The sequence below is a fragment of the Tauraco erythrolophus genome, chromosome 17 (genome assembly GCF_009769465.1).
Source record: "Tauraco erythrolophus isolate bTauEry1 chromosome 17, bTauEry1.pri, whole genome shotgun sequence".
In the NCBI taxonomy this organism is placed as follows: domain Eukaryota; kingdom Metazoa; phylum Chordata; class Aves; order Musophagiformes; family Musophagidae; genus Tauraco; species Tauraco erythrolophus.
Genome location: NC_141481.1, coordinates 7,526,572 through 7,553,545, shown reverse-complemented (window position 1 = coordinate 7,553,545; position 26,974 = coordinate 7,526,572). Strand labels below are relative to the sequence as shown.

Genomic DNA, 26,974 nt, shown 5'->3' with positions numbered 1-26,974 from the left:
TGCCCTGCTTGCTTTTATCAGCCTACTTAGCTGAGCTCTTAAATGAGGCCCCTGGAACATTCCACCTTAGCTACTTGTGCTTGACTTCAGCAGCCCTTCAGTGCAGCTGTCTTCACGACTATCGTGGGTTTTTGGCATTTCAGTCTATCTGTAGTAATAGGAAGGGAGAAGAATTCTTCAGAGATACAACTAGAAGTACTACCAGACACACTCTGCATAGCAAACTTCTAGGGAATGGAATCTGAAATATGAAAAGAAATTCTCACAGAAAGTAGTACAAATCCATCATCTTAAGTATTTTAGGGCTGTAGTGGGACAGGGGATTTAAAGCAGCATAAACTCTGTATTCAGGAATGCTTTACGCAACCCCTTAAATGTTAGTGGTGTTTGTGTGGATGTCACTGAGGGATATAGGTACTAACTAATGTCTATCTTCAGCAAAACCACAGCTGAGTGGAAATACATTTTTATGATTAGAGACATACATATACACACTAGCTATATAAAGCTAGTATTTCAGCTATTAAGTCAGCATTCAAACAATGATTCACAATTAAGACTGATCTAATCAAATCAAGCAATTATTAGTCTTTTTCTTGCTGCTCGTTTAAATAAGTGTTTTGCTTGTTTATCTGATGATGATAAATATTTTTGAGGCTTTCGTCAAAAAGCCTCTTGAAGCAGAGGTCACGTTTTGATGACAAAAAACTTCATTATTTTATTTATATATTTTTAATATATATAAAATATATATATTTAAAATATAAATATGGTTGTCACTACTAAAATTAAGACTATACCAGGGTAAGATGCGAGGTTCCAGCAGTAGGTACCATAGCAAACTTTTCAGATGTGAGGAATCATAGAGTTGGCTGCCAATATCTAAAGAAAAAAATCTACAGTTTATCAGTATGACTAAAATATTTTGTGTATCAGTGTAACATCTAAGCAAATTTGGGTTGTCCTTCTGACATGTTTTTGCTTTCTAAGTAATTTGTTGAATCATACAGTAGAAATTGAAGTGGCCTTTGCAAATTTGTACTTTTTGGAAGTAAAATTAACTAAAGGAACTTAAAAAGCAGAAACTTGAAGTTTGGTGCATCACATTTTGATTAATGGTGAAAGAATCCATTTAAGCTCAAAGGATGACGGAATATTTATAACGGTTCTCTTGTGAAATGGAAAGGCATCAGGAAACAATGGCTGACTTCAATGAAACCTCCTCTTCTGTTTCCTTCAAGTCTCCTGTTAGGATGTCAGGTACATCTACAGCATTTTTTACTTAAGATACTAGGGGCATTGGAGGGAGTTAACAGGTCTTTGTTAAATTGACAAAGAGAGAGAATGAGCTGTGTTTAAAATAAGTAAAAATTGAAACATTCCCTTAACAAAAATATAACTTGCTTCCAATACATCAGTCTAGAACTCTAGAAATAAACTACCATTGGAAAGACACAAGCATGACACAAATTACATCATTTATACACAACATTACAGTTGTCAATAATACCTGTATTTTAAACTATTATCTGCATTTCAGAAGCGTGGAGAAAGGCAGAACTTTAACAAAAGGGAGGAAAGGAAATGAAATGGTATTTTCTTTTTTGAGTAAATAGTGTGTCTTCAAAGAAATCACTTTTGTAATCACATCATAGACTTGTATCTAGTTCTTAAAAGAACAGGTCACCTCAACTTTACAAATATAAAAAATGTGAAAAATTGCTGCAGGTTCAGCTATACAGCCCTTTCAGAAATGTTCTCTCCAGTAGTACTTGGCTTTGTACAGCCACTCCACAGCTATTTCAGAAAAGCAGCTACAGACACACACTTCTACTAACTACTGCCAGAACATCTCTTTCAGATGCAGAAATTGAAACAAAAAAGTATCTTTTTCTCTGGCAGAGAGGAGATAAAAAAAGGCTAGTGCTTTCCATCACAGCAAAATCTGCGTTCCTTAAAATGCATGGAGAACGAGAAGCAGAGCTAAGAGCCTTTCGTAACAGAAAGGATGGAAGTTGCTCGACAGGGACTTGTGAAGCTCTCCTCTCGGAGAACTTGCCCCATTTAGACTAGACTAGTAACATTTTGGGATATTTTTTGGTTTTCATCTAAATATTCCTATTAAAAGATTAGCTTTTTTTTTTGTCAGAACAGGCTAATATTAGCATATATGTATCCGAATATAGCATACTTGAATCCACATTCACAAAAGTGGTTTTATTTCTCAGTAATGAACCTTGTTGTGTAGGAAGTATATAATTTGTGCAGTGATGTTGCGTTTCCAGGACAATGTTCTTCTATGAGGAATAAAGCTTTTCCAATGCATGAAAGTAGTATCAAGAAATAATATCTAAATTTCAGTGTTCAGTCACTTTCAAATCAAATATCTGGGAACTTCTAAAATTATTTTGAAGATAAGCATCTATATTTTGCCACATTCGTGGTTTTCATTTTTTGGACGAAGCAGCAACGAGCCTTAGCAATTACATAATGTCAGATTTACATGTTGGTTCATTTATTCTGTGGCTGTTAAGACCTATGGGATCAACATGTCCTTCAAACATAATTATGTTCACAGTAGTTGAGATGTGTGAGCCTGTGGAAGTTGCCGAGCAAGCAGTACAGCGAGCTCTTTGCCCTGTGACAAGTAAGAGGTGACTTACTCTAGTGCCTTAAAATTATTAAATCTGTTCAATTGTCTCCGTATCGCTGTACGGTGCTGCTGCCTTTAGTATGGCTGACTGTCCTCAGTCAGTTCTCAAGAGCAGTCACCTGCAGGGTTGTTTGGTTTCTTCTGTGGCGTTACTTCAGGAATTTTAGGAATAAACTTAAGGCTTGTGGACTAACATTCTTGTTGAAGTTACAAAACAAGAGGAATGGCAATCATTTAGTTGACAGACTAGGACAGCATTCTGATTACAACAGTATATTCACTTCGGAGGCCAGAATGGAAGCTTATAGCCTCTTAAGAGTGGAAAACAAATACATCTTTTTTTGTGATTCTAAATTTCCACAGGGAAAGCAAGATTTGAAAAAAAAAATTAGGAATTCTGGAGTGTAAAATAATGACTAGTTTTGTTGAGGTACTGCATAACTCATAGCAGCTACCTTTTTACTGTGACCCCATCGTTCTTACCTGTTACCATACCAAACAGGGAAGGGAACTGTAGAGGAGAGTCGCTGCACTTGCACCCAAGTGTTTTGATCCAAGGTCACTATTTACTGTCATTCTTTTGGAAAGTTGCAGAGCTTCCTTGTCTTCCTGCTTCCGTGCAAGTCACCAACGCCCACACCTCCGTAAGGCTCTAGATGTAAACTCAACATTATGCCAGGCTGGTTTGTGGGCTCGAACAGAATTTACGTACATGTCAAACAGTATGCTCACAGTGTCTTTTACGCAGAAGCAGGAAACAATTAATTCGGGCATCTTCTTTTTTGTTTCAGAATACACAGAAAAAAATAGTTCAGGATTTCAAGAAGGACAGATAAGGAATGTTCTTGCGAGTTAAATTGTTCACGCTGTATTATGTAGGACAGTATTATGCAGAACAGTATCAACTAAAAAAGACTTAGTAGTTGACAGAGCTTTGAGGGTCGGTGTTCAGTAAGAAGTAGCGCGTAATTCAGGCATTCATTCATTCTAATTAACTTCAAGGGCTAATTAGGCTTAATTCTAAGGTCTAAGTCTATTTATGACTGATACACATGAGCAATTTCATTGGAAATCACAAGTCAAGCACATGGCTAAGAACCCTGCTGAATTAGGTCCTGAATAAATGGAGATCTCTCCACCTGCATCACGGTATCACGAATGCAGTAGCTAGGAACTACTGGCCCAATGGATGGGGTACTGAAGAGGAAAGGAAAGGCTTACAGGCCTGTGTTCAGCAGTGAAACTCTAAGTGTTAGAAAGAAAAAGGCCATATAGACTGAATGATTAGTCCAAGACAAGCTGCTACATAAAAGGTGATCGCATATTCCTGTTCCTGTATGCAAGAATGTACGTTCAAATTTTCACTTTGAACTTCATCTGACACCTACTAGAAGCAATGCAATTAGCTTGCAGTTTCAAATATGTCATTAAGTCTGATTATTACTAAAAGTTTTTTTGAGTGGGGAGTAGAAATTAACTGTTTGCCCAGACTTCCATGTAGCACAACAGGCTTGTGAAGGGTAAGGCTTTGCAAGAGTTTTCCATTTTTGAGACCTGAAAGACTGGATCCTGGAGCAGCACTGTGACAGCGCGACACTGCCACCTTTGGGTTAGCTTAACGTCAAAGGAATGAAGCACACTTCATCACAGAAGTACAGTGCCAACTGTAGCTAGGAAAACAAGTCTTTTCAGATCGTACACTTAAACATGAGTTTCACTGTAATGAAATATTAGCAATAGCCATGCAAAACTATTCCTCCTTTTGTATCGCCCCCATACAAACAATGTAAGTTATGTGTGTACACGCCATTAGCTGTTCTATTGCTTTTTTACTCACCATCACTGCTTGCAAAAGTCACAGGAGATACCCGAGCTTGTACTTTGTAAATAACAATAGCTAAACAGAGGGAAAAAAACACAAAACAACAAACAAACAAACAAACAAAAAAACCCAAACAAAAACCCACACCACAAAAAACACCAAACCCAAACTAAAACCACCTCTTGATCATAAATCTGCCTTCAGGCTTTTACTATTTAAATATGTCATTATTCTGGCTGCTGCCTTTAACCTCATGACTTTCGTTACAAGATCCGACTCTGTAGGATCTGCTCCCAGCCTTGTTTTGGCATTCTGTGACAACTAGCGGTTCACAAATGATGCTACAGAAGCAGTATGGTGTGATATTTGTCCTCCAAGTAGTTCTGGTGTTTTCTCCTGGTTGGTGGCTGCTGCAGTGACATTTCCTTTGCTACTTTAGAAAATACCCAGCTAGATCTCAGGTCATCACTGATCTTAAACCTGGGAGCGGCAGGTGATGGACACCACAAAACAAAAAAAAAAGCCCGATAATGCTAATACCATTTTTTAAGCTTCTAATTTTGATGTTCTAATTCTCCCCTCCACGACTTGCTCTCCACTATTCAGCTGACCTACACAATAATTACTCTAAATGGCTCAATATTTTAGCCTGCTTGAATGATGGGGTCTCTTTTCCTTAGCAGGACAGTGAGATCATCTGTAGCATGTCTTTGTAAATCTAGGTAAATATCTTTTTTCTTTTACAGAAACCTGATATGAATGGCATTACAAAACCACCTTTTCTAAGGTATACTTTTTAAAGCTTTTACACTAATTTAGTTGTGTTGATTTTTGTATTGGCTTATATTATCATATTGATTCTGAGGGGAAATAAGGATGTTTTTTCTGAATTACTGTGACCTTTCCTAGGCATTGGTAAAACATTATGACTAAAAATGGTTGCACTTGTCTCGAGAGTGGCATCAAGTGGCATACAATGCATAGGCCCTCCTCAGAAAAATAAGTGTTTCTCCAGTAGTTTGGCAGGGAGGGGGACTTAAAGACATAGTTTAAGGGTTAAAAACAAAAAATCTTCGAAGACTGGGAGCTGTTAAAAAGCAAGTCAAGATCTAGTGAATGGCCATTAACTAACTTCCCAAATGTTGGATCGCTGCAAAGTGAGTCTTCATATGTAAGCTTGTTTTAAAAATTCAAGTTAAACCAAGAGTTGCACAGAATCCTTTAGCCTAAAATCATAACTTAGTCTGCAAACAACCTGCATGAAGAAACTGCATGGCTTCAACGTGGCTCTGTACCGCAGCAAGCCTTTAGTAACTTTGTGTCGTTCTTTTCAGTGGGGAAAATCCTTTTGCAACTGTGAAACTCAGACCAACAGTAACAAATGACAGATCAGCACCAATTATTCGATGAAGACACAGGCCATACAGATGTACTTCCTCTGTACAATCACCATTTACAGTAATGACAATTACTATATAAATGTGTTCTAAAAATGTATGTAATTACTGTACAATAGAATCATACTGGAATGGATTCTAATTTTTTTTAAAACCTAGACTTTCTAATGAGCTAATTGCTTTGGGCTAATGTTTGAGCACTTCGGCTTGATTTTACAGTTTGCCTCTTTTGTAGTAGGAATTGTGAAAATACTGGAGATAGTTTGGATACTCTAGCAAACCAGTGTAACTAATAGGTCACGAATCTGAATCTTTGGCATTCATTATCTGGAAACTGCAAGGGTAAGTTCTAGAATATACGCCTGCATACGCCACTTACTAGATAAGAAAAAGATGATTATTTTTTTCCAAACAGAATGATGTAACAACTGCCTTATTCCAGAATAGAGAGTTGCTTGTATAAAGTGATTATACATTATTTTGTTTAAGACAGACACCCTAGGTTATAAATAAATATTTATCCTTTAAGAATAGACAATTTGTAATGCTTTGCTTAATGTTCAGATACAAATTTTCAAGCATTAACATAAACCTATTTTAAGTCTAATGTACTGTCAACACATTCTTCAATGATAATTTTTCTTCAAAACACATTGTCAAACTTTAGTCTGAAAAAAAGTCATAATAAAACAGTGCCATGAATTTTTTTTTCTTGAATGCTAATATAAAAAGCTGCCTTCCAAGTTACTCTATTACTGCAGCCTTCCACAAAAGAAAAACACCACATTAAGTTTGAAAATTTTCAGTTAAAGAGCCTAGCAATGGTGTAAATGCTGGAATAGTATCCGAGTTAAATGAAATACAACTTTTAACTTCAGTCACAAGCGGAGTTATACAGCTACCTCAGGTTCATATTTTCTAAATTCAATGGAGCTAACTTGTCTGAAAGTTCTGCTACAGTAATAATCATCTCAGAAATTAGCCTAGAATGTTAGAAACTGACCTTTCACTCTGCATCAGCATTGGGTGCTTTTATCACTGTGTAGTTCAGACATATTTCCCACCTGCTGTACAAAAGTTTGTATCATTAATACTGCCAGTGATTAATCCTTACTCTAAATCATTCTACTTTACATATGTGCATGCCTCCTGCAGCATCCCATGGACATTGTGCCTGCTTCTACTACTATAAACAGTGAATTGGAGTCCTGTGAAATGCCTTTCAGTTACTTAATATCAAAAAATAGTATATGAGCGTGTGGTGGCTGCAGAGGTAGAGTCCACTCGTTCCACTGCCTCCTCTCACACTCCCTTTCAAGTTCAAGGCTGAGGACACTTAATTTGCTATGGAACCTTGCATAAATATCCATTATCCCATTTTGAAACACCAACTTTTCAGAAGTGTAACCTTTACATAAATCCGTTTTCTAAAGCACTAGATGCAAGTCAATGTAGACTGTATAGGCTTTCAATAATTCAGTATCAGAATTAAATAATATGAAATGCAGAAGTCTTTGCTCAAGGCACTTCCTACTTGCACAGCGCCACAGCCTCTCTTTCTAGACAAGAGTATGCTGCCTCTTGTCTGGAGCTGAGACCAGTGCCACAGTGGTAAGATGCTTCTGCTAAAGCAGACAGGGCACTGCCACTGCAGCCCTTGAAGGGCATGTGTGTCCCCATCAGCAAAACCTTCACTAATTAAAATAGGGCTGTTACTGTTTGTTACTACTAGTGCCTGCAGAAGAGTGAGATTGTCCCTTAGCACAGTGGGGGCACAAACAGCACTTGGAACACTTTCCTCAAAAGCATGTGATGTGCTTAAACAAGTACAGCCCTAAACCATGTCTCTTTTTTTAATCATAAGGATTCTGGACAGTATTTATCCTTCTTTGTAGCTAGGATTACTAACTCCACTTTCAGACTACATGTTATCAGACACATTAGTCATATACTTAATAATCCAGCCACAAGTTGAGGATTGCAAAAGGAAAAGCAGTTTTATTTAGTTGTCAACAAGTGCCACTAAACATGGAAAACAAGTTGGGTTTTCATGTTTTGTAATGCACATGCTCGTAAAAGATTAAATTTAAATTACATGCAAGAGACTAAATTTTTTTCACACTTTACAAAACAGGTCTGAAGCAAATAAAATGATTGTACATGACATTTACATTAGAAAGAGTATGCTAACAGTTGTAGCTTCCATGAGCACGTCCACGTTCATCCTCTTAGCCAAAAGCTGCCCCACAATTAGGGCATCTTCTCTGCCTCAGTGCAAGACAGAACAGAATCCCAATTGGAAAGAATACAATGGCACACAAAACACCAAGACAGGTGAAGGTGTCCTCCAACACGCCAACCCTGTAAAAATGGAAAACAGACTCAGTCAAGGACACTCACCACATTCACCTCAAAGTTACAACTTTGTGATCTGGCAGTCACTAAAAACCACACAGTTTTATACAGCAAGATAAGGCACAAAGTTTGGGTTGTGTTTTATTTTCATAGCTTGTAGCAGGTTTTGAATTATACAGCTTAAAGAAAAACAGGAAACTTGCAGGTGATTAGACTGTAGGTAAGTCTAAAAGTTTTGATTCAAACTAGCTGTTTAGTTCCAGACAGCAACTATTTCTGTATCACTGCAATCCAGGACTAGTTCTTAGAACAAAGGATAGCCACCACAGCTCTGAGCAGCTGTATCCACTCCAAATGCTGGTTAATGCAAGGACACTGAAGAACACACAGGTGTAGCACCTGCTATACAGTGGGAACAAGTTACAGCACTCTCACTGTAGAAAGCTTTAACATGACAGCCTGTGCCACTGCAGCCATCTCCAGTCCCTAAAGAATGTGAAAGTCATGGCTGTTCTCCTGTGTTCTTGCATCCCAGCTCAGTTAACCTTGCCAAGTCACCACACAGCAGTAAGAGATCTCACATTCAGGACAGAAACTGTAAGCAAGCATCAAACTTTATTCCTTGCCAGCCCTTCTTGGGGCCAAGTTTTTCTGTATAGGTAAAGATACAGTTTTCTAGAACTGAATCTTGGTGTCACTAAAGTTTGCTCTCATAAAAATGAAAAGGAGCCTGCTTTTAAAATAATTTACTGACTCTTCTGGAATGATACAGTGCTAAAGATTTAACCAGTATAACACTGGTACAGTTATTGCACAGCAAACAACTCCATTTATCAGCTTTTTAGGTCTTTTCCAACAGGCAGCAGTCACACTTGTGTCATATGCTTTGCCTGCTCAGTTTCCACAATTATCCTGGGGTGAACTCTCTCACTTCATTCAGCCTCAAGTCTCTCGCAGTATACGTGCACTAGAGCTCGCTCTTTTAGGAAAAAAAGTAATCCTTGTCTTCTGAATGTTTTGATCTGTTGATGTGGTGCTTTTTCTCAGCTTCTTCCTAAGAGAAAGGTTTGAACTGGCAGAGAATTCTGTAACACTGGTTAAGGGCTTCTGGTGAAACATCCAGCTTATCCTTTCACTAAGCAAGTGAAAACCACTGCTGACAGCAAGATGCAAACAGGGTTGTTTCAGTCTGTTACTTCAAATTAATGCACAACTTGACAATGTCTCGTTCCTGCAGTTGCCAGCACATCCTCTCAGATGTTGGATGAGAGCACAAGTCAATATAATCCACGTGCAAAGGGCTTGGTGCGCTGGACATTTAGAGCTCTGACCAATTTAGCAGGATAAAGACTTAAAATTCTAACGGTAGATTTACAGTGGAAGAGTATTTCAAATGTCAGCAATTCCTTGCAGAAAGTGTCAGTTAAATAACTGTGTACAGGACTATGCCAACTACTCACATTCAGACTTCCTAAGTCACCGGAACAGCTCGGCACTACTGTCATAAGCTGTTTAACAAGTTTATTTCTGGTAGCTAGAAAAGTCCAAAGGCCAAACACGCATCACTATTAAAATAACCTTTAGTAGGTATTCCCAGTTCCTACTTCCAAAACGTGATGTCCCTTTAGAACTGTAGGAGAACATTGATGTCGTTTGGCTCCACGTGAATCTCCACGCTATGTGAGAAAGCCTGTTTGGACACAGTTCTGTGACAGTAGACGTTTACCTGAACAGACTTATCTTCTAATTTCAGACCCTGACTTCTTTCTGAAGTACTGTATCTAAATATCCCTCAAAATGAAGAGCAGACAGTAAAGCCCGAGTATTCAGACTTAAGAAATTTGAGCAGCTATACTAAATAGTCAAAATTTGGAGTTTAGCAAAACACTTGAACAAGATGTGTCCTCTTAGATTCCCCATACAGTGAAAGCAAACAGAAACAGAGCTGAGTGACCTTGAAATACATGCTACAAGCAAGGTGCCAAGGCCAACAAGTTGTTGTTTCCCTACAGAGCAGTCACAGACAACCTATTGTACAACGTCAACAGAGTTAAGGAAGGAATATGCAGACTCAGAGACCATTTCCTTACTGCAACTGCCTAAAATATTACAACTTGATTAAACTTAACATTCTCTTTCCCCTCAACCATTACAAGAAGTCAAGGCCTTTTCATAGTGTTCTGAATATTCTGCTGCTTATACAACTTCATATTCAGCTTAAGTCTTCAACATCAGTCCTCTTCTTTTGATGAACTTGTGATAGAAGTCTACTTCATATTTGGTATAAAAGTATTTTCAGGGTACAGGTGATCCCAGCAATAGTTTTATAGTTTCACTTCCTCAAATGACACTCATTTAATGCAACAAATTAACAGATCTGGACTAATGCTCAAATCACCATATGGATTCTAGTCTCAGCGCTCAAGTGTCCCAAAGCTCAGACTTCTGTAGCCGGTATTGTTCCTTGTGGCTACTCCTACAAACTCGGCATAACGTTCACCTTGAACGTCAGGCATGTGCCCTACCCGACTCCATCTATCAGTGCAAGCACTTCATTTTGCCACAACAATGTAAGATTACCTTTGAACAGACATCTGCGTGTCCAGAGACATAAGAACAATGACAGATCAGCTCTGCAGAAGAGTTCTGCTTTTATGACAAACTCTCCAGGACTTCAGCTCCTACCATTTTTCCCAGAGCTGGAACACATTTTGTAGAATTGGTTTCAGTGGTGTGGGTACCACCTTTTTTTCCCCATGGCTCTAAAGCACTTCAGGAAAGCATCGTCAAACATGGAAAAAGTTTCACGTCTCTCACCAGTCTCCTTTACCTCCTATATTCCCACACCTCTATCACCAAATCACAAATCCAGATATCAACACTGGCTTAAAAAAAAAAACTTAAAAAGTACCCATGATACTGCCTGAATTCATAAAACCACCTTTCTCCAGGATGGCACCACCATATCCAGCACACTGATACAGTCAGCACAGGTTGTGAAGGACAATGGTTCTGGCATGTCACTCAGTTACTATTGTTAATACAGGAAGTACCAAAAACCACACTAACATTTACTGAGTACGTCATACAATAGTTGCAGTATCAGTAGTATCTTATTCTCCAGCTGAAGCAAAAGCAATGTTTAAGGAATCCAGCATAGGGCAACAGTGGAACTTTTTTATTTATAGATTTCTTTACATCTTCTCCAAAAGGTTGTGACAGTCTCTGCCGATGAGACCTAAACAGAGTGCTGTACCACGCAGTTGGTCCAGCTTACCTACCAGGGGTTTGTGTTTGATTCAGTTACTGATTCTTGCCACAGTGAGTTGCTGACTTACACAATGTGTGGACTTAATGCAAAGAATCCCACCTTTGTTTCTGGTATTTCTACTACAAGTTTTAATACTGACCATCAACTACAGACACGCTGAGCAGCAGCAAGAGCAAGTTTCTTGGAAACAGCACTACTGATTGTCTTTGTGATGCAGTTCACCAGAGCTCTCTTCTGCAGCTCAGGTTTGGCAATGCCTGCATCTGTCCAGCTGATACTGCAAGCATTCCTTCTGGGAATAATGAACACAGTTTTGTGTGCCACTAACCAGCCTTTACACTTCTGCTGGCTTGATGACAAGTATGTTGAGTGAGTTTATAAGGGTCAGAAAGAGAGGCATCATGTACCCCCCACGTGGCATGCAACGCATTTCTACCTCTACAGCACTGAAAGTGCTGACAAACTACACTATATGCCAGCAGACGAGGAGCCAGGCCATTTCTGCTGCAAAGCTGAAACTCACCCTTGTCACATTAGTCGCTGACTCACAGCACTTGCCCTGCATCACCTCAGCAAACAGCACTCAGAGAAACTACAGGCACTAGATTTGCTCAGCTTGGTTAATATTTCCTTTTAGTCTGTCTAGTGTTCTGCTAGAAAGAACTTTAGCCCAGGATTCCCATCAGACCATGGCACTGGTGCCTGCTTCCCTTCCTCTCTTACCACAGAGCATTCCCCAGCAAAGTGAAATACCAACAGGGAAAACAGTCAGAGGGGACAGCACTGCTGGGGAAAGAAATATGGAAGGAGTTACTGAAAAATTATGAACAGAACAGCAGTCACTGTCACTACCAGAAAAAAGGCAAATATCATACAGAGGCATATCATGAAGTAAATTTTGCCCATATACTCTGGATTATTAATCCTTCCATCCAGACCACTGTGTACTGGACTTTGGTCCTCATTTTGGGGGGGGGGGGGGGGGGGGGGGGGAGAGGACTTGGATTACTGAGAGAGAGTCAAAAGGAAACAAAAAATAGAGAAGAAAACATTGCTCCCATCAACTTAACCTTGCTACCCAACTTCCAAGTCCTAATCCCCAATCAGTTGTTATACCATTTGCCTGTGCCAGAAAACATCAAAATCCACTTGCTAGGTTGAGTTCAGAGCATACTAACCCAAACAGAGATGCTTTTATTAGACTGACTTTTAAAGCAGAGTTGAAGAGCCTCCTATTAACTCTTGCTTCCACAGATTTCCAACTAGCTGTCCTACCTCAGCATATTATTGTGTAGGGCAGGGGTTATGTTAGTTTCCTGTTAGCTCAAGGCTAACATGAAAGCTTTAGCATAATTTCTTTGCTGTACAACCTCTTTGCCTAGGGCATTCCCGGACACTAAAACTGTAAAGTTACATTGCAAGTGACCCTGAAAATTAGACTACAATTAAAGAATGGAGTCAGTAAACAAGGCTGTCATACTGTCAACTTCATTCACCAGGGAAAAGCTGTGCTACTGAAAGTGCCATCTCCTGGGAAGAATCTGCTAATAGGACTGAAATGCAAAGTTATTCAAAACTAGCCAGACTGGGTACAGATACAGTGATAGAAAGGACACAAGCGTTCAACCAAAAACGGCAAGCCGGGATGCAGAAGCTGAACGTGGCAATTTGTACTTGTGGAAGTGCATGAAATGCTCAGCAGCCTCAGACCTGTCATGGTTTAGGTGAAATAAAAATCAGCAGTAGAAGTGCAGGAGGTGAGGCCTCTCCTTTTCCCCTTCTCTGCAGGTTAACCCAGAAACATACTGTAGGTACCGAGAAGCTCAAACACAATCTAGATGTTTCTGAGTAATTAAAGATTTGGGTGGGTTTCAGTACTACAGATCCATCCAAGAAAGGCAAAGTCCCTTTTCCAGGCATTTCAATGACACCAAAAATAACATTACTTTGGAAAATGCACACTAAGTGCAGTACATGGCACGTTAAGGCTACTGTATATCCGGTCTTGGTTTGCTGTTCCACTAATGCCATCTTTTTCATTCACACAGACTAAGCATTCCCTTCCTGCAGGCATTCAACTCTTGCTATGTTAGTGTTTTTAAATCTTCTCCTCGTCTCTTCCTAACTCCGTATTCCGTTCCTGCCCTGAAGTCTACCTTTGTGACAAGTCTATCTGTTCAGTTAAGAGTATAAGCAGCCTAATTTTTATCTGACCTCAAAGAATAAACACACTAATTAAACATTCACGAGGGATCAATCGGGGTACTTCTGGTCAGCCTCAAGTCGCTGCAAACCCAAGCACAGATGACTGCTGTCTAACCCATTACAATCAACTCTCTTAATCAGCTTGCAAGGCCCAAGCCTATTGGTCAGCAGATGTCCCTGACACTTTAAATAGAATTTATTTTAAACACCCTTCCCCCAAAACAGAGTTATTCAGGAAGTGTTTTGTGGTAACGAAAATGGCAATTAAGAAAAAAATTTTAAAAATCATTATCCGTATTGAACACCAGGCCCACGGAAAAGGTCCGGCAAAGGACAAAGCCAGCCACAGGAAGCAGGGCTGGTCAGCGACAGAGGAAGACCAGCACAGTACAGCCAAGCAGCAGACAGGTCCACCAGCAACACCCGTTTGGAAAGCTCACCAGAACTGTGTCTGCTGACTCCACCATAACACACCTGTTGTTTCTGAGGCAGTGCCTATCCCATTGACAGCAGTGTGATTACTACTACAGCATTAGGGACACAAACACTTCTTGGCTTCTGGTGACTCGTGTCACCACCTAATTTTGGATGAACACTTATCCAATCACTGCTTAGCCAGTTACTAAATTTAGAAGAAGAAAAAAAAAACAACTTTCTATAAAGGCGAATATCAATATTTTAGTTTTTGCTTGTGTATCTTACCTGAGTTGCAGAGTAATTAGAGACTCCATATTCAAACTGTAGATCCACTAATGTAACCAAACACAAATTTTGTTCTACAGCATAAACCACATAAAAGCTGATTATAACTGCACCACTCCCAATCTAAAAATAAAGTGGAAAGGTTTATTTATACTGCAAGCAGCGTCTTGGATTTAAGCTGTAACTGCAGCTGCCAACTCCATAAAGTAAGGTCAATTATTCCCACTGACAAGTATTTAAAACCAAATTACTTTTCAGACAACCCCCTTCTTGAAAATAAGTCTTTAAACATTAGTATCTTAAGTCGGACACTCAGGATCAGAGGGCCAGTGGCGAGATCTGCAGACACAGACAGCATCAGTACAGTTTAACATGTGCATTTTTAGACTTAACACCACACGGTTAAATGTATGCTTATCAGCATTTTTCATCCCTTACAAATAAACTCAAAAGGTCATCCCAGCTAATCAGAGACAGGTTGGTGGTACGACAAGCTCTGCAAGATGTGAAAAGAAACCGTACTTTGCTTAAGGGCGTCTGTCTCCAGCTGCCTTCTACACAGATACTCCCTCACTGGTCAAGCAAGTGGAATTTTGAGATCAGTATCCCATCTCTCCTGCCACTGTAGCTGGCTGAGTCTTTAACTTTATATTTCAGTGGAAACGTCAGATCAGTGACAAGCACAGACTTTGCAAGCTGCACACCAAATCTTTAATTTTGAAGGTAAAAACAAATGTGTAGCTTTTCTTTACATCTGTCATAGCTAATGCAACAGCAACAGCTAGGTTAAGCATGTTTAAATTTCACCTGCAAAGCAGCAGAAGAGAAAGAATTGAGAACTATATATGCAACTACTGAGTAAGCACGGGATGCTTACAGTTTTAGTTTCCATGAAGAGAGATGCCAGCTCCTCTAGCCTCGGCTTGAAGGCATATTGAATGGCTGTTGATCCACATACACAGAAAGGAGCCCAAATCTGTACACAGCCACTGCCTTGCCCTCCTCAACACAAGCTGTATATCTATGTAAACACAATTATCCTTAAAAGTCACCTTCAAGTAAGAGACACCACAGTATTTGCAGATTGATCTGAACTTCCTTATGCTTTAGGCCCCAATTCCTCTAACAGAGGGCTGGCTGCAGAGCCAGAAAAATTTTGGCAATGGGAACAGCCTTTATCTAGCTGTTGTCTTTCTTGAAATGCCTACAAATCACCAGCCTTCCCTAATAACAGCACCACCACTGCTTTAATTCCAGTTCTGAAAACACACTAATTAAGAGGCAAGCTTCATGGCTTCACACCAACAGTCTAGCCTCATAAACGAGGCTACATGTGCCAGTTAAAATTCCCTGTAGATGGTGGACATGTCTCCACGATGAACTAGCCTGAGACCTGGTGTGTTTTTTCCTCGCTCATCTGCCTACACAGCCGAATCAGTATCACCTCTGGTTACCAACAAACAAGACCAGTTTCCTCCTCTCACCCAGAACAACTCATCGCTACAAGGAAATCCTAGTTAACAGAATACAGACACCAAGACAAATGGTGATACTAATTAAAAAAAAAAAATGCCATCAACTCTGGCCCAGTGACAGACTGGGCATTAGGGACCAGATTGTAATTTTTATATGGTCCCATTAGGGAAAACATTCCTGCTGCATCTTACCAATTGCACAAAGTCTCATTTATTAGAAAACTGTGTTTTGATTACTGTCCACAAATCAGTTCAGACCAGTAGAACAAAAACCCTCAGAAACAGCAAGAGCTATGCTGTTCTCACTTGGGACCCTATTAACAGGCTTAACGCCTCCTCTCTTCTGGGCTCAGGTAAAACCTCCTGCTCAGCAGCTGTGGGCCTCTGCTGTTAGGCTGGGGATGGGGGGCACGGGGACAGGGAAAGTTACAGCTCTCCTAGCCAGGAATTCCAAATGGCAGGCTCATGGCATCTGCTCAAGTCTGCTGCATCAAGGCTTTCTCCTTCGCAGTCACGTGCGTAGTCACTGCTGAATTTCATGCCCTAACTGCTCCAGCCACCAAATTACAGCGCAGCGGGGATGAACGCCCGATGTAGCTCAACAGCACATGTTTACAAAAAGCTGCAAACTGTAGAATTAGGGAGCTACACTGATTCCCAGCACAGGCTGATCATCTTTGTGACAAAAAACAGCGTCAGGAGCTGCTGCTCTATTACAGCTATTCCTCTTTATAGCACTCTTGAAATGGTATTTCAAAGTTGGCTTTACTCACAAGCTTCAAAAGCATCTCTAGCATGTCAGCCTGCTGTTAGGACCGAAAATCTGCAGGTTTTCCTCAGAACATCAGACATGCTTTCTAAACAGCTATGTAAATAGCTATGTTGTTTGTTTTCTTTTCATTCCTTGCACATTTAACCAGTACGTATTATGAAAATATATTAAGAATATGCACATAAAGTTTAAATACAGTTTTTGTGAATAACTATAGAAAACCTATATCCTGAACAGCCCTCTATCAAACCACACACAGCACTTGTGATTGGAATAATTGAAGTAAAACCAGAACACTGAAATTTTGAAGTACTTTATCACCTAAGTGCAATTTTCCCAGAGTCTATTCTCTCCGGAGAGATGCACTTAATTGAAGAAAACAAAATTTCAACCAAAACCTGAGAACTTACTACTTGATAGTAAAGAAATAAAATAAAAAACCCACCCCCCCTCCAGAAAAAAGCCAACAAAAAACCACAAGAAAAACCTGTGACAGGGAGAAGGCTGTAAGAGATCTGAGAATAAATACAGTTTTAATCAAACTTGTCCCATCTTCCAATCCTGAAAGAAGCTTCACTGTTATTTCAATTTGGGACCCACAATACTTCTCAAGCAGATGTTTTGTAACTGTCAGAAGAGAAAGCCCCAAAATGCAGTGGTGTTACGTCTTTTCCCTCACCCTTTCTTCCAAACAGCTGAATACTTGTGAAACAGGAAAATAAAAACCCAACAGGGCCCATCACAGGCTCTGTCCCAGATTTTGGAAGAACCAGCTTTTGCAAACGTTAGATGAAGAGAACGTTTTCACCATTTTTAAAGGGATCTTTCTTCTGTTAAGTAACAGGAAAGCAAATATTCCTTTGCAGTTTGTTCAACCCAGCAACACAAGATGGAGAAAAAGAATATGAACGTGACCACAAGAGAAGGATCCAGACTGCATTCTCCAAGCTGAACAGATGATTACCTGGCTGGATCTCAAGTCAGTGGCTGTAATGATTCAATCTGTACATGGGAACGTAGAATAGTTTAACAGTAGGACTTGGCGGATCCTTAGATGTCAACTATAAACAATAAAGCTGATAAATTCTGCAACTCAGTTTAATTCCTTGTACATCAGAGTTGGAAGATGAACTCACACTAAGACAAGAGGACTACAACCACCCAAGACATTTTAATAATGCAAGGAAGGATGGAACGTACATTAATACTGAAGTCTGTAATTAGAGAGCAACAATGACCAATGATGCATTAGGATGATCCGACTAATGAGTAACTCTAAGCAAGAGGTACAGCTTGCAAGACAGGACAGTCATCCCTCAGATGCAGCAATACTTCAGACAGAAGAAAAAAAATGCAATTATGTAGGGACCAAGGGCATACTACCTACATGCAGAGAGGTTACTTTTGGAGATACTTTGTACTTTTTATTACTTAATACCATAAATCAAGCCAAAAGACTGTACTGTAGCTAACTTATTAATCTCAAGATCATTTCATAGAATGGTTTGGGTTGGAAGGGACCTCAAAGATCATCTAGTTCCAACGCCCCTGCCATGGGCAGGGAAACCCTCCACTACACCAGGTTGCCCAAAGCCTCATCCAACCTGGCTCCTACCCAAAAAACAGACCAATACTACATATATCTCCTATTTTAAGTTGGAAATGGTTTTGATTTTAATTAGCAACTTTCATAAGTGCCATAGTGCAAAACACTGGTTTGTATTTCCGATAGCAGAAATCCTCTCAATAGGCTTTAGCCTACTCTATCAGTTACATTACTCCACAGCCCCAGGAAAGGCTCTTTCCTCCTGATCTAAAGCAGATGGATTTCTCTAACGATCATGCACAGCATCATATCAGAAGAGTAACAGGTTGACTGACTTGGCAGTTTTAATAACAAAGGTTTTTATGTACAATTAATAGCTTTTTATGTTTACCCATGCCCTTTCAACATCTTTTCTGTTCAGTGCTGTATTCAGAGTGTAGCTGCATGTTGCATTCTTTATAAAATAGGTTTCCAGGCCAAGGAAGTAAAGCAGAACTATGTTTAAGGTCTTGAGAAGTCAAAAAGGATTATGAGCTTTCTCTAAGAGAAGCAGCCAGAGTAACCTTCCAGAAGACGAACTCTGACCTTTCGGGTTCCTGTGAATATTTCTAATATTATACACCCAGCCTCCCTGTCCTTCCTCCTGAAGGCCCAGACTATCAATTCCTTAACTAGTCAAAACACAGGCAATCTGAGATTTTCCTCTCCTACTCTGACACTTTGACTCTTCCTCTAAAGACAATTAGGAAAAAACATGGTGATACTGCAAACACAACTGTGGCAGACCATTACTAGATAGTTACTCGTCCTTGGGATTCCCTAATCAAGACTATTTCAAAAGTGCTGAGAAGAGTCCTACAGTTTAAGCAGTGCAGTATTATGCCTCAGAGTAATCAACATGTCATAGTTCTCCTCACGATTTTTTTTTCCCTCTTCCCTCACAAAAAACCTGAGGATCCAAGAGTAAACAAGGTTTTTATGGAGGGTATTTTGCTTTAGAAAAGAGCCTACAACATACAGAGCACTGGGTACCTGCAGCAGAGCAAGTCTGATGACTTAAGAAAACTACTAAAGTGAGGTCGCTTAAAAACACCTTACAAAAGATAGCTCATTTCCCCAGATTTGGCTAAAGTTAGATATTATACTTGCAAATCACTGTTTCAAAGGTGTCTGCTAGAACATCCTAGGATAACCTCAATAAAAAAAAAAATCCTAAGAATAGCAGCAAGAGTCTACCAATCTTCAGTGATTACAAAGACCACTGCCATAGTAAAACATTTTGAGATTTATTAGGCTTGAGGCCAGAAGGTCTGTATAAACACACTGCCTGCCTTTTACCAAGCAATGTGCAACATCTTTCCTGTCTCCTGGCTGAGCTAAAGCATAAGCACTTCAATGGAATTACTGAGGTGGCAAGATCTACCACATCCTCTGAGCAGCTCCGTGGCTGCTTTCCCTCACTGTTTAAAACGTACGACTTGTAGATCAATGCTCCAGCTGGTACAGGTTTTTCAGCCTTAACTCGTGACATTTCAGCAGGCACTTGTTTTTGCATAGCACCACAAGATACTTCTTACCCGAATCCGCCTTTGAACAGGTACTGACTCTCAGACAAACACCGATTCTAACAAAACCAAAAGGTATCTGGAGGACTGCCGCACCACTTGAACAATCTCTACTACAATCATCGCACTGAAACCTGGTATCATGTCAGGTATTCCAGCAAGTCTGTCTCCTACACGTTTTAAAACAGATAAGCGAGGGCTCAGACTTAAGTGCCTCAGAATATTAAGTGCCTCCTCGCAAGACTCCGCAGGGTAACTCCCATACATTTTAACAGAAGGGGAATGATTCTGCATTTGAGTCAGAGCTGGCCAGGCACACCAGTGTCTGAGCTGCACCAGCAGCAATCTGGCTGCCCTCACCCATTAGTCAATATCCTGGGATGAGAAGAACTGAGAAGCACAAAGGGACTTCAGCTGACTTACAGCACTAATGCGGAAACAGAGTGCCTCCTTCCCTTTTTTTATGGCTGCTGATCTCCAAGGGGAAAGTTGCTCTTTTGTCACAACTCCAGCTATTAGCTGATCACTTCTTCTGGTTTTCACCACTTCATCAGATTAACCCTTGACAGAATCAAATCTATTAATCTCCCTGTTCTTCTGTATTAAAAGGACTTTTAAAGCAAGAGATCTTTTAAAGCAAGAGATCTTTTAAAGCAAGAGATCTTTTAAAGCCTGAAGATACTGATGTTTTCAACCAATACAGACAAGCACCCTGCCTGGTTTTGCACAGTCTGGATGTTGGGAATGAGACACACCACAAGCAGCAGAAGCCGTTCCACAGGACTATCAGATAACCAGAAATGACTATGGTCAAAGATCACAGAAAATTTCACAATAAAATCATGCTACTCACTATCACTGGGAAAAAACACATCAGAAAGGACTTCCTGTCATCCTTTCCCTCAAGAGCTGATCCTTTGTATGTGTGACTGAACTGCCTTTTCATGAAAAACACCACTTACGGATCTTGCCCCATCATAAAGAACAGATTCAAGTTTATATATAAAGTCTACTGTATTAATTACAGCTGTTATCACAAGCCCATCAGGGCAGTTCATACTACATAAATTAAAGCACTCCACTGCTGAATTTTAGTGCTTTTTCAATTAATTCAATTCTAATACACACACATAAAGAGAAACTATTGAAAACCAAGGAACTATATGGATACCTCTAATTTTAAAAATAAAACCCAGCACTGAGTTTATTTCTCAACTAGAGAGCTATTTTACCTGCAGGCAGGACAGCCACCAACTACTACTACAGAAGTGGTGGTAGCAGGCTGTTGGATAATGGTGTACGTGCTTGAATAGTTTGGCTGTGATGGTGGTGGAGGAACAGCATACCCTAAAACAAGAAAAAAAAAAACTTCGATCACCGCACATAAGGCATAAAGAACAATTATAATAATTAAAAAGTCCCGAAACAGAACATGGAAAAAAATAAATATAAATGTAGTCTTGATTGAGCACTTTAAGAAGCTCTATCAAAAACAGAGTTGGAAAACACTGCTCAGTACATCTAATAGCAAAGCCACTTCATAAACCCAAGTATCTAGCACAATTTAACCATCTGAAAAGGACACTGAGCTAATAATTAACTTTGAGAAGTTGTTTCAACACTTTCTGAGCACCAGGAAAAAAAACAGTTTAAACAATGATCACGGCTTTCACTTCTGGACATTATGTATCAGGTATGTCCCACTCCAGCAGACACACTAGTTGAAACAGAATAAATCTTTCTCTGGTTTCCAGCTTAGCTTCCACATATTAAGTTTATAATAACAAGGATTATACGGAATGATAAAATGCAAGTGGAAAGAGGTTGCACAGCACAGGAAAAAAAAAAAACAACCAAAAAACACCTTTCAGAAAATCCATGTTGTTAGTGAATGGGTCATTTTAACAGCTGTAGTTAGAAAACACAAGCCCTTAGCTACTGCACTAACATTAAAACTTAAAAAAAAAAAAGCTTTTTAAAGGGATAGTTAGATGTATGCAGTATAATCACACGGTCAAGGTACACTTTGCCCAGGTACAATCTAGCTGCAGCTTCTCTCCCAGGGCACTGTTCTCAGACTTTATTTAATCAAGTTATGCACCTGTAAAGCCACCAACCTCATTATTTAAAAATAAAGTGAAAATAATCAGTAATACTTGTATTGTAGAAAAAGAAGCTGCAAGTTATTAGCAGGAAATCAATCTACGGCCCTAAGATTCAACCCAATGCTGGATGACTGGGGTCAGTGTGTGCCCTATTGAGTGTATTTCTTGTAACTCTGGAAGCATTCCCTTAACTGTACAGAGCCTCTCTCTCTCTTTGGCAGAGGTTAGTATTAATACAGTTAACAAAAGTACTGCGTCTACTCACCTGATTAAGTCTCTCCAAGACTACTGAAGTGTATCAGAAAAAAACAAACATTAACCAGAGTACAGTGAAGTGCATGCAAAGAAAAGTGCAAGTTTAGGGTCTGCTTTACGGCTAGTGCAGCTGCCTCTCTTCGCCATCGTTTTGCGGCTGAAAACTCGCACACCTGAGGGATTCATGCAAACGCGGTCGGTATTTTGGGGAGGGCAAAACACAAACACGAAGTTACACCTCAGAGGCGCCTTGGGAAGGAGAGGAGAAGGAAGGTGGGGCTCGTGAACACCTGGATCCCCTGCGCGGGTTTTAAGCGTGAAGACCGAGACGATCCAGCCGCCGCTCGCCTCGCAGGGCGGCCCCGCGCAAAGAGGCTCAAGAGTTTTTCCCGCTTCTGCCGGGCAGCCCCTCTGCGGCGCAGACCGCGGCCCTTCTCCGGAGCCTGCGGCCCCCAGGGCACCGCCAGCACCGCCCCGCTCCAGCCACCGGGGAGCGTGCGGGGGGAGAGCCTCTCCAGAGCCGCCCCCCGTCCCAGGGCTCGGAGGAGCGGGGCTCAAGATCTCCCCTCACCCCCCCAGCCCCCCTGAGTCGGCGGCCAGCCCTCCCGCGCCGCCTCAGACCCACCTGCGGCAGCCGCGGCGCCCGGGTAGGGGTATGGCGGGGGCGGCTGGAAGCCGGGCTGCGGGGGGGGGATGGCGCCGTAGTTGCTCTGCCCGTAGTCGTAGCCCCCGCCCTGGGCGGCGGGGCTGTAGGCGGGGGGCCGCTCCTGCAGCAGGGGCTTGTTGTCCATGCTGGGGGGCGGCGGCGCTGCCCGCCCGCGGAGCCGAGCGCCGGGAGGGCGAAGAGGAAGCGGCGCCTTCGCCTCAGCGCCCAACTTGGCGGGCGCCGCCCCTCCGCCCCGCCCGGGGGCGCCGGAGCTCAGCGGCGGCGCGAGCGCCTCAGCGGCGGCGCCCCGCGCATTCGGGGCCGGGCGCGAGGCAGCGGCGGAGCGCGAGCGGCCCCCGGCGCGCGAGCGGCCCCTCCCCGAGCGCCCCGCACCGCGCGCGCGGCCCCGGCTGCTGCGCTCGCGGCCGGTCACAAGACTGCGCCCCACGTGACGCCGCTCCCCAGCGGCGCGAGGCGACTCGCCGAGAGGCGCAGGAAACCGTCGGCCTTAAAGGGGCCGCGCCGCCGCCTCGGCACCCAGCGGCACCGAACCGCCGGCGGCACCGCACCGCCCCGCCACCCCTCCTGCCCCCGTCTCCCGCCGCTCCTGCGGTGCAGCAGGGCTCCGAAGGCGCTGCCCTCGCTGGGAGGGTGCCGCGCTCCTCGTGCTGCCCGTGTACGGAGGCGAGAGCAGCTGCCGGCAGAACAGGCTGCCACGCGCCGCCTCGACTCACCGGGCCTGCAGATCAGTTTTTAATTAAGCCGATGATGGATTTTTAACATGCTCGCTGAGGCCCTTTCTAGCGTCGCTTTCCTTCAAGTGCACCTCTCCCGAAATGCAATCCCTGCTGGAAACCGATGGCCTGAACAGGGTGAGGATGAGACTTGTTACTGGTTTGGCCCCAGAAACCGTTTCAGTCGGTGGTAGCTGGAGGGCTGCTCAGGGATGCTCAACCCGGGAGGATCCCAAGAACTGAAAGAGGGATGCGGGAGGTTCTCAATTCTGCACCTGTGGTAACGCCAAGAGCCACTTTGAATCACACAGTGGCCAAGTTACTTCAGCTGAGCTCTGGGAAGATGGAAAGGTTGAGGGAGTGCGTGTGTGTCTGTGTTTACGCAAAACCCTCAGTCTGAAGAAAAAGCAAAAATCAGCAGGAAATAGCGCTGTGTGCTGCAGTGACTTCTGCAAACTGACATCCCCGCTAGGAAGAGCTGCACTTGAGTGCTAAAGGGAAAAAACAAGAGCTCTAGGAGTGGTGCCACAGAATGGGAATGTTGTACAAAGAGGGAAAGTTTTTGAAAAGAGATTGAGGAAAAAGCAGAAGAAAACTCGCATGGTTTGAAGAAACACTAAAGAAACACTAAAGGAAGGCAAGGGGGATGCCGCGTTCTCCTGTGCAGCAAATGAAAGGAATGAGTTCAACGGCGCTTTCACCAGGCTCAGCTGCTGAAATCCAAGTTTTTGATAGTTGCACAACTCAGGGCAGATGTTGAAAGGATCTTAAATGTCTTTTATCACCATCAAAACTGGCCTCTTCCTTCCACACCTTCAACCCTTGAGCTGTCTGATTCACCAAATCTTTTGGGTTTTAAATACGCACAGGTTCGCCCTTCGCTACAGGTACCAACAGGGCCACTATCTCCACGGCAAACTGAGCAACTCCCATGATAGCACCCCTGGGCAGCAGGGAAGGTTTAGCCCTGTTTCATAGAAAGGGGAGGCAAAAAAAACCCAAACACATAAAAAGGGAAGAGATTAAATAATGTGCCTCAAAATCCAACAAATTCTTGAAACAGACAGGGACGCAAATTACACGACCCAAAATCCAAGCCAGCACCAGCACCTGATGGCGAGAGGATCCCTGCCCTCTTGCTTTCCACCTTCTCCCTCCGGTTTGCAGTGCCTGACTCCTATGGAAAGGGCACTGCTCAGGGCTTGCAGTGACATTTAAAGACTGCCCCTACTCTGAGGAAAGCTTTTACTTACGGTAACTGTAGCAGTATAAATATTACATGAGGTTTTTGAAAGAAAAAATCTAAAAGCACAAATGCAACACAGTACTTCCTCATTAGGGGAAAGATACTTCCCTAAAATGAATGTCAAGTGACGAGGAAAAATCCCCCTTTTAAAGAAGTGAGATTTGGGAAAGCATGGAAGAGCCGACAGTAGAAGCTTCCTGTGGAAACCATCTCCAACTGCGTTAGGGTAACGGCCGCAAAACAGTGAAACGGGACTTAAAATATCTTGACTATGCTTTGGACAGAGCAAAGTCTTTCGTAATAACAAGAGATTTAAAAACTCGCAAAGTTAATTTTGGAGCGCTCCAGCCTTGCCGAGGTCAGGATGTGTGCCAGTCAAACGGATAGACCTCTCCTAACTGCATTTTCAATCCAAACCGTGGCTTTGCCGTGGTACGCTGCAGGTTGCATTTAAACAGCTACAATTATGGGCAAAACTGGGGGAAATCTCGACAGCCAACACTCCTTCCTCCTGAGTCACGCAGTAATCACAAGACTGAAGGACAGAAGTAGGAAAGGATATGTGGATGTTTGCTCTCCCTTTTGCAAGGCCTCGGAGCCCTATTCAGGGAAGCCCCGGGGCACTCCCCTCACGGGCCACAGGCTGGAAGCGAGGTTCACATTAACCCAGTGCCCTGGGATTATACAGCAAACCCACCCTTAAAATTGATGGCAAAATGATAATCTGTTTACATTTAGCTGTTTGTTTCTGCAAAACCTTTCTCTTGTTAGCTTCTTACAGAATGAGAATCTCTGCTGCAACAACAGCGTCTGAACAAAGCAGGGCTCAGCACTGGCCACCCAAAGCAACAAAGAGTAATAAGGCATCACTTCATTCTTAAGTTTTACATCAAATAACAGAAGTAGCAGAGCCAGCATACTCGTTAGCTGGGTACAGACCACAAAAAAGTTATGTGCTGCCAGTGAGGAAAGTGTTCAAATGAACACTCAAATGAACACGGAGAGTGTTCATTTGGTTTCATGTGTAAGGTCCTCCTTAAAACAAACATAAGAAAACTGTACTGGCTGTAAATGACTTACCATGCGAACTCCTTGCATAATCAATCATTCATGCTGCCATCCTGTAGGATTACAAGGCTGTGGTTGAAAATCCAAACTGTGAGAAAATCCCAGAACATGATCCTTAAATTCTTCTGCAATCCAGTTCCCATGGAAAACAACGGAAGTCTTGTTTCTACCTGCTTAAAATGGCAACTAGATTGATACATGTCAGAGTATCAGAGTCACAACTGCTATAAATCTTGCAAAATTAATTTCCCAGGATCTAAACAGTACTTGGTCTTTATAAAGATGTTTTACTACAATGATCAAATCCTCAAAACACTACTAGGGAGCATGAATTCTGTGTTGAGGCAGGCACCATTATGCACAAAGGACCAAGCCACAGCAGCGTTGAGTCGAGTGTCCCTGGGGCTCAGAACGAGACGACCCAGACAGGATGGTTTTGCCTCACGGAGGCATCATTCTGGAGAATTTAATGTGTACATGAACCCTCCGCACCACAACCAAAATCATGTATCAAACCCATCTGAACCCACAGGCCACAGCACAAGAGCAAGGCAGACATATTCTTTCTAACCAGCAACTAGTAGCTCCCCAGGCCGGATTCACAATGGATCTGCCAGGTCCCTTTGAAAAAGGCCTGAAATGAAAGACAATTGCGTTTCCACCTTCCTTTACTGCACCTTTGAGATACACAAAAATCTGAGATACATTTTGTTTGCAGATCTCTTTCATGTTTGATATTTGAATAGACAGACATGGAAGTTCTTCCCTCTCGTTAGATTTTCTGACTCATTTCAGAATGCACTGGAATGTGATGCGCAGGTTATCTTTTGTAGCAGAGCAAGTACATGGTGTCCTGCAGTAAATGTTAAGCAGCACTTTTGGTGTCCTGGGAACGACTGCTACAAGTTGTGACAGCAAATGCCATCTCCTTCCTTATCCCTCGTCTCCTTCCTTATCCCTCAGGCAAGACACACTGATACATCAAGCATAAATGTAATTCCAGGCAAACGCTGTTTTCCCTAACTCTAACGACGGCCCTCTCTGCGCAGCAGGCTGACCGCAGGGCTCTGCTCTGCCCGCAAGAGCCCCTTTCCCGGGCGCTTACAGCAGCAGCCCCAGGTCGGGGCCGCTCCGCTCCCGCGCACCGCACGGCGCGC

At 42.2% G+C, this 26,974-nt stretch overlaps 2 protein-coding genes across 2 annotated transcripts in view; one reads left to right on the top strand and one right to left on the bottom strand.

Annotated features, from left to right (window-relative positions):
• The window catches only part of BAIAP2L1 (BAR/IMD domain containing adaptor protein 2 like 1), a 40,945-nt gene extending 35,060 nt beyond the window's left edge, over positions 1 to 5,885 (top strand). Inside the window, exons 13-14 of the mRNA XM_086622258.1 lie at positions 5,222 to 5,262; positions 5,810 to 5,885. Of these exons, the coding sequence (XP_086478384.1) occupies positions 5,222 to 5,262; positions 5,810 to 5,885 (117 nt within the window). The remainder of the gene's footprint in view (positions 1 to 5,221; positions 5,263 to 5,809) is intronic.
• A 1,958-nt stretch (positions 5,886 to 7,843) lies between these two features.
• Positions 7,844 to 22,914, bottom strand: BRI3 (brain protein I3). The gene is made up of 3 exons (XM_086622402.1): positions 22,749 to 22,914; positions 20,996 to 21,110; positions 7,844 to 8,233 (listed from the first exon to the last, which is right to left on the bottom strand). The coding sequence occupies exons 1-3, from the start codon at positions 22,912 to 22,914 to the stop codon at positions 8,101 to 8,103; spliced, it is 414 nt and encodes a 137-aa protein (XP_086478528.1). The 3' UTR covers positions 7,844 to 8,100.
• Between the last annotated feature and the right edge of the window lie 4,060 nt (positions 22,915 to 26,974).

Excerpts from the sequence above, each read along its gene's own strand:
- BRI3 (XM_086622402.1), bottom strand. The coding sequence starts at position 22,914 with ATGGACAACAAGCCCCTGCTGCAGGAGCGGCCCCCCGCCTACAGCCCC. Across the intron at positions 21,111-22,748 it reads GGGCGCCGCGGCTGCCGCAG|GGTATGCTGTTCCTCCACCA; the intron begins GTGGGTCTGAGG and ends TTCTTGTTTTAG. Across the intron at positions 8,234-20,995 it reads GGTGGCTGTCCTGCCTGCAG|GGTTGGCGTGTTGGAGGACA; the intron begins GTAAAATAGCTC and ends CCATTTTTACAG.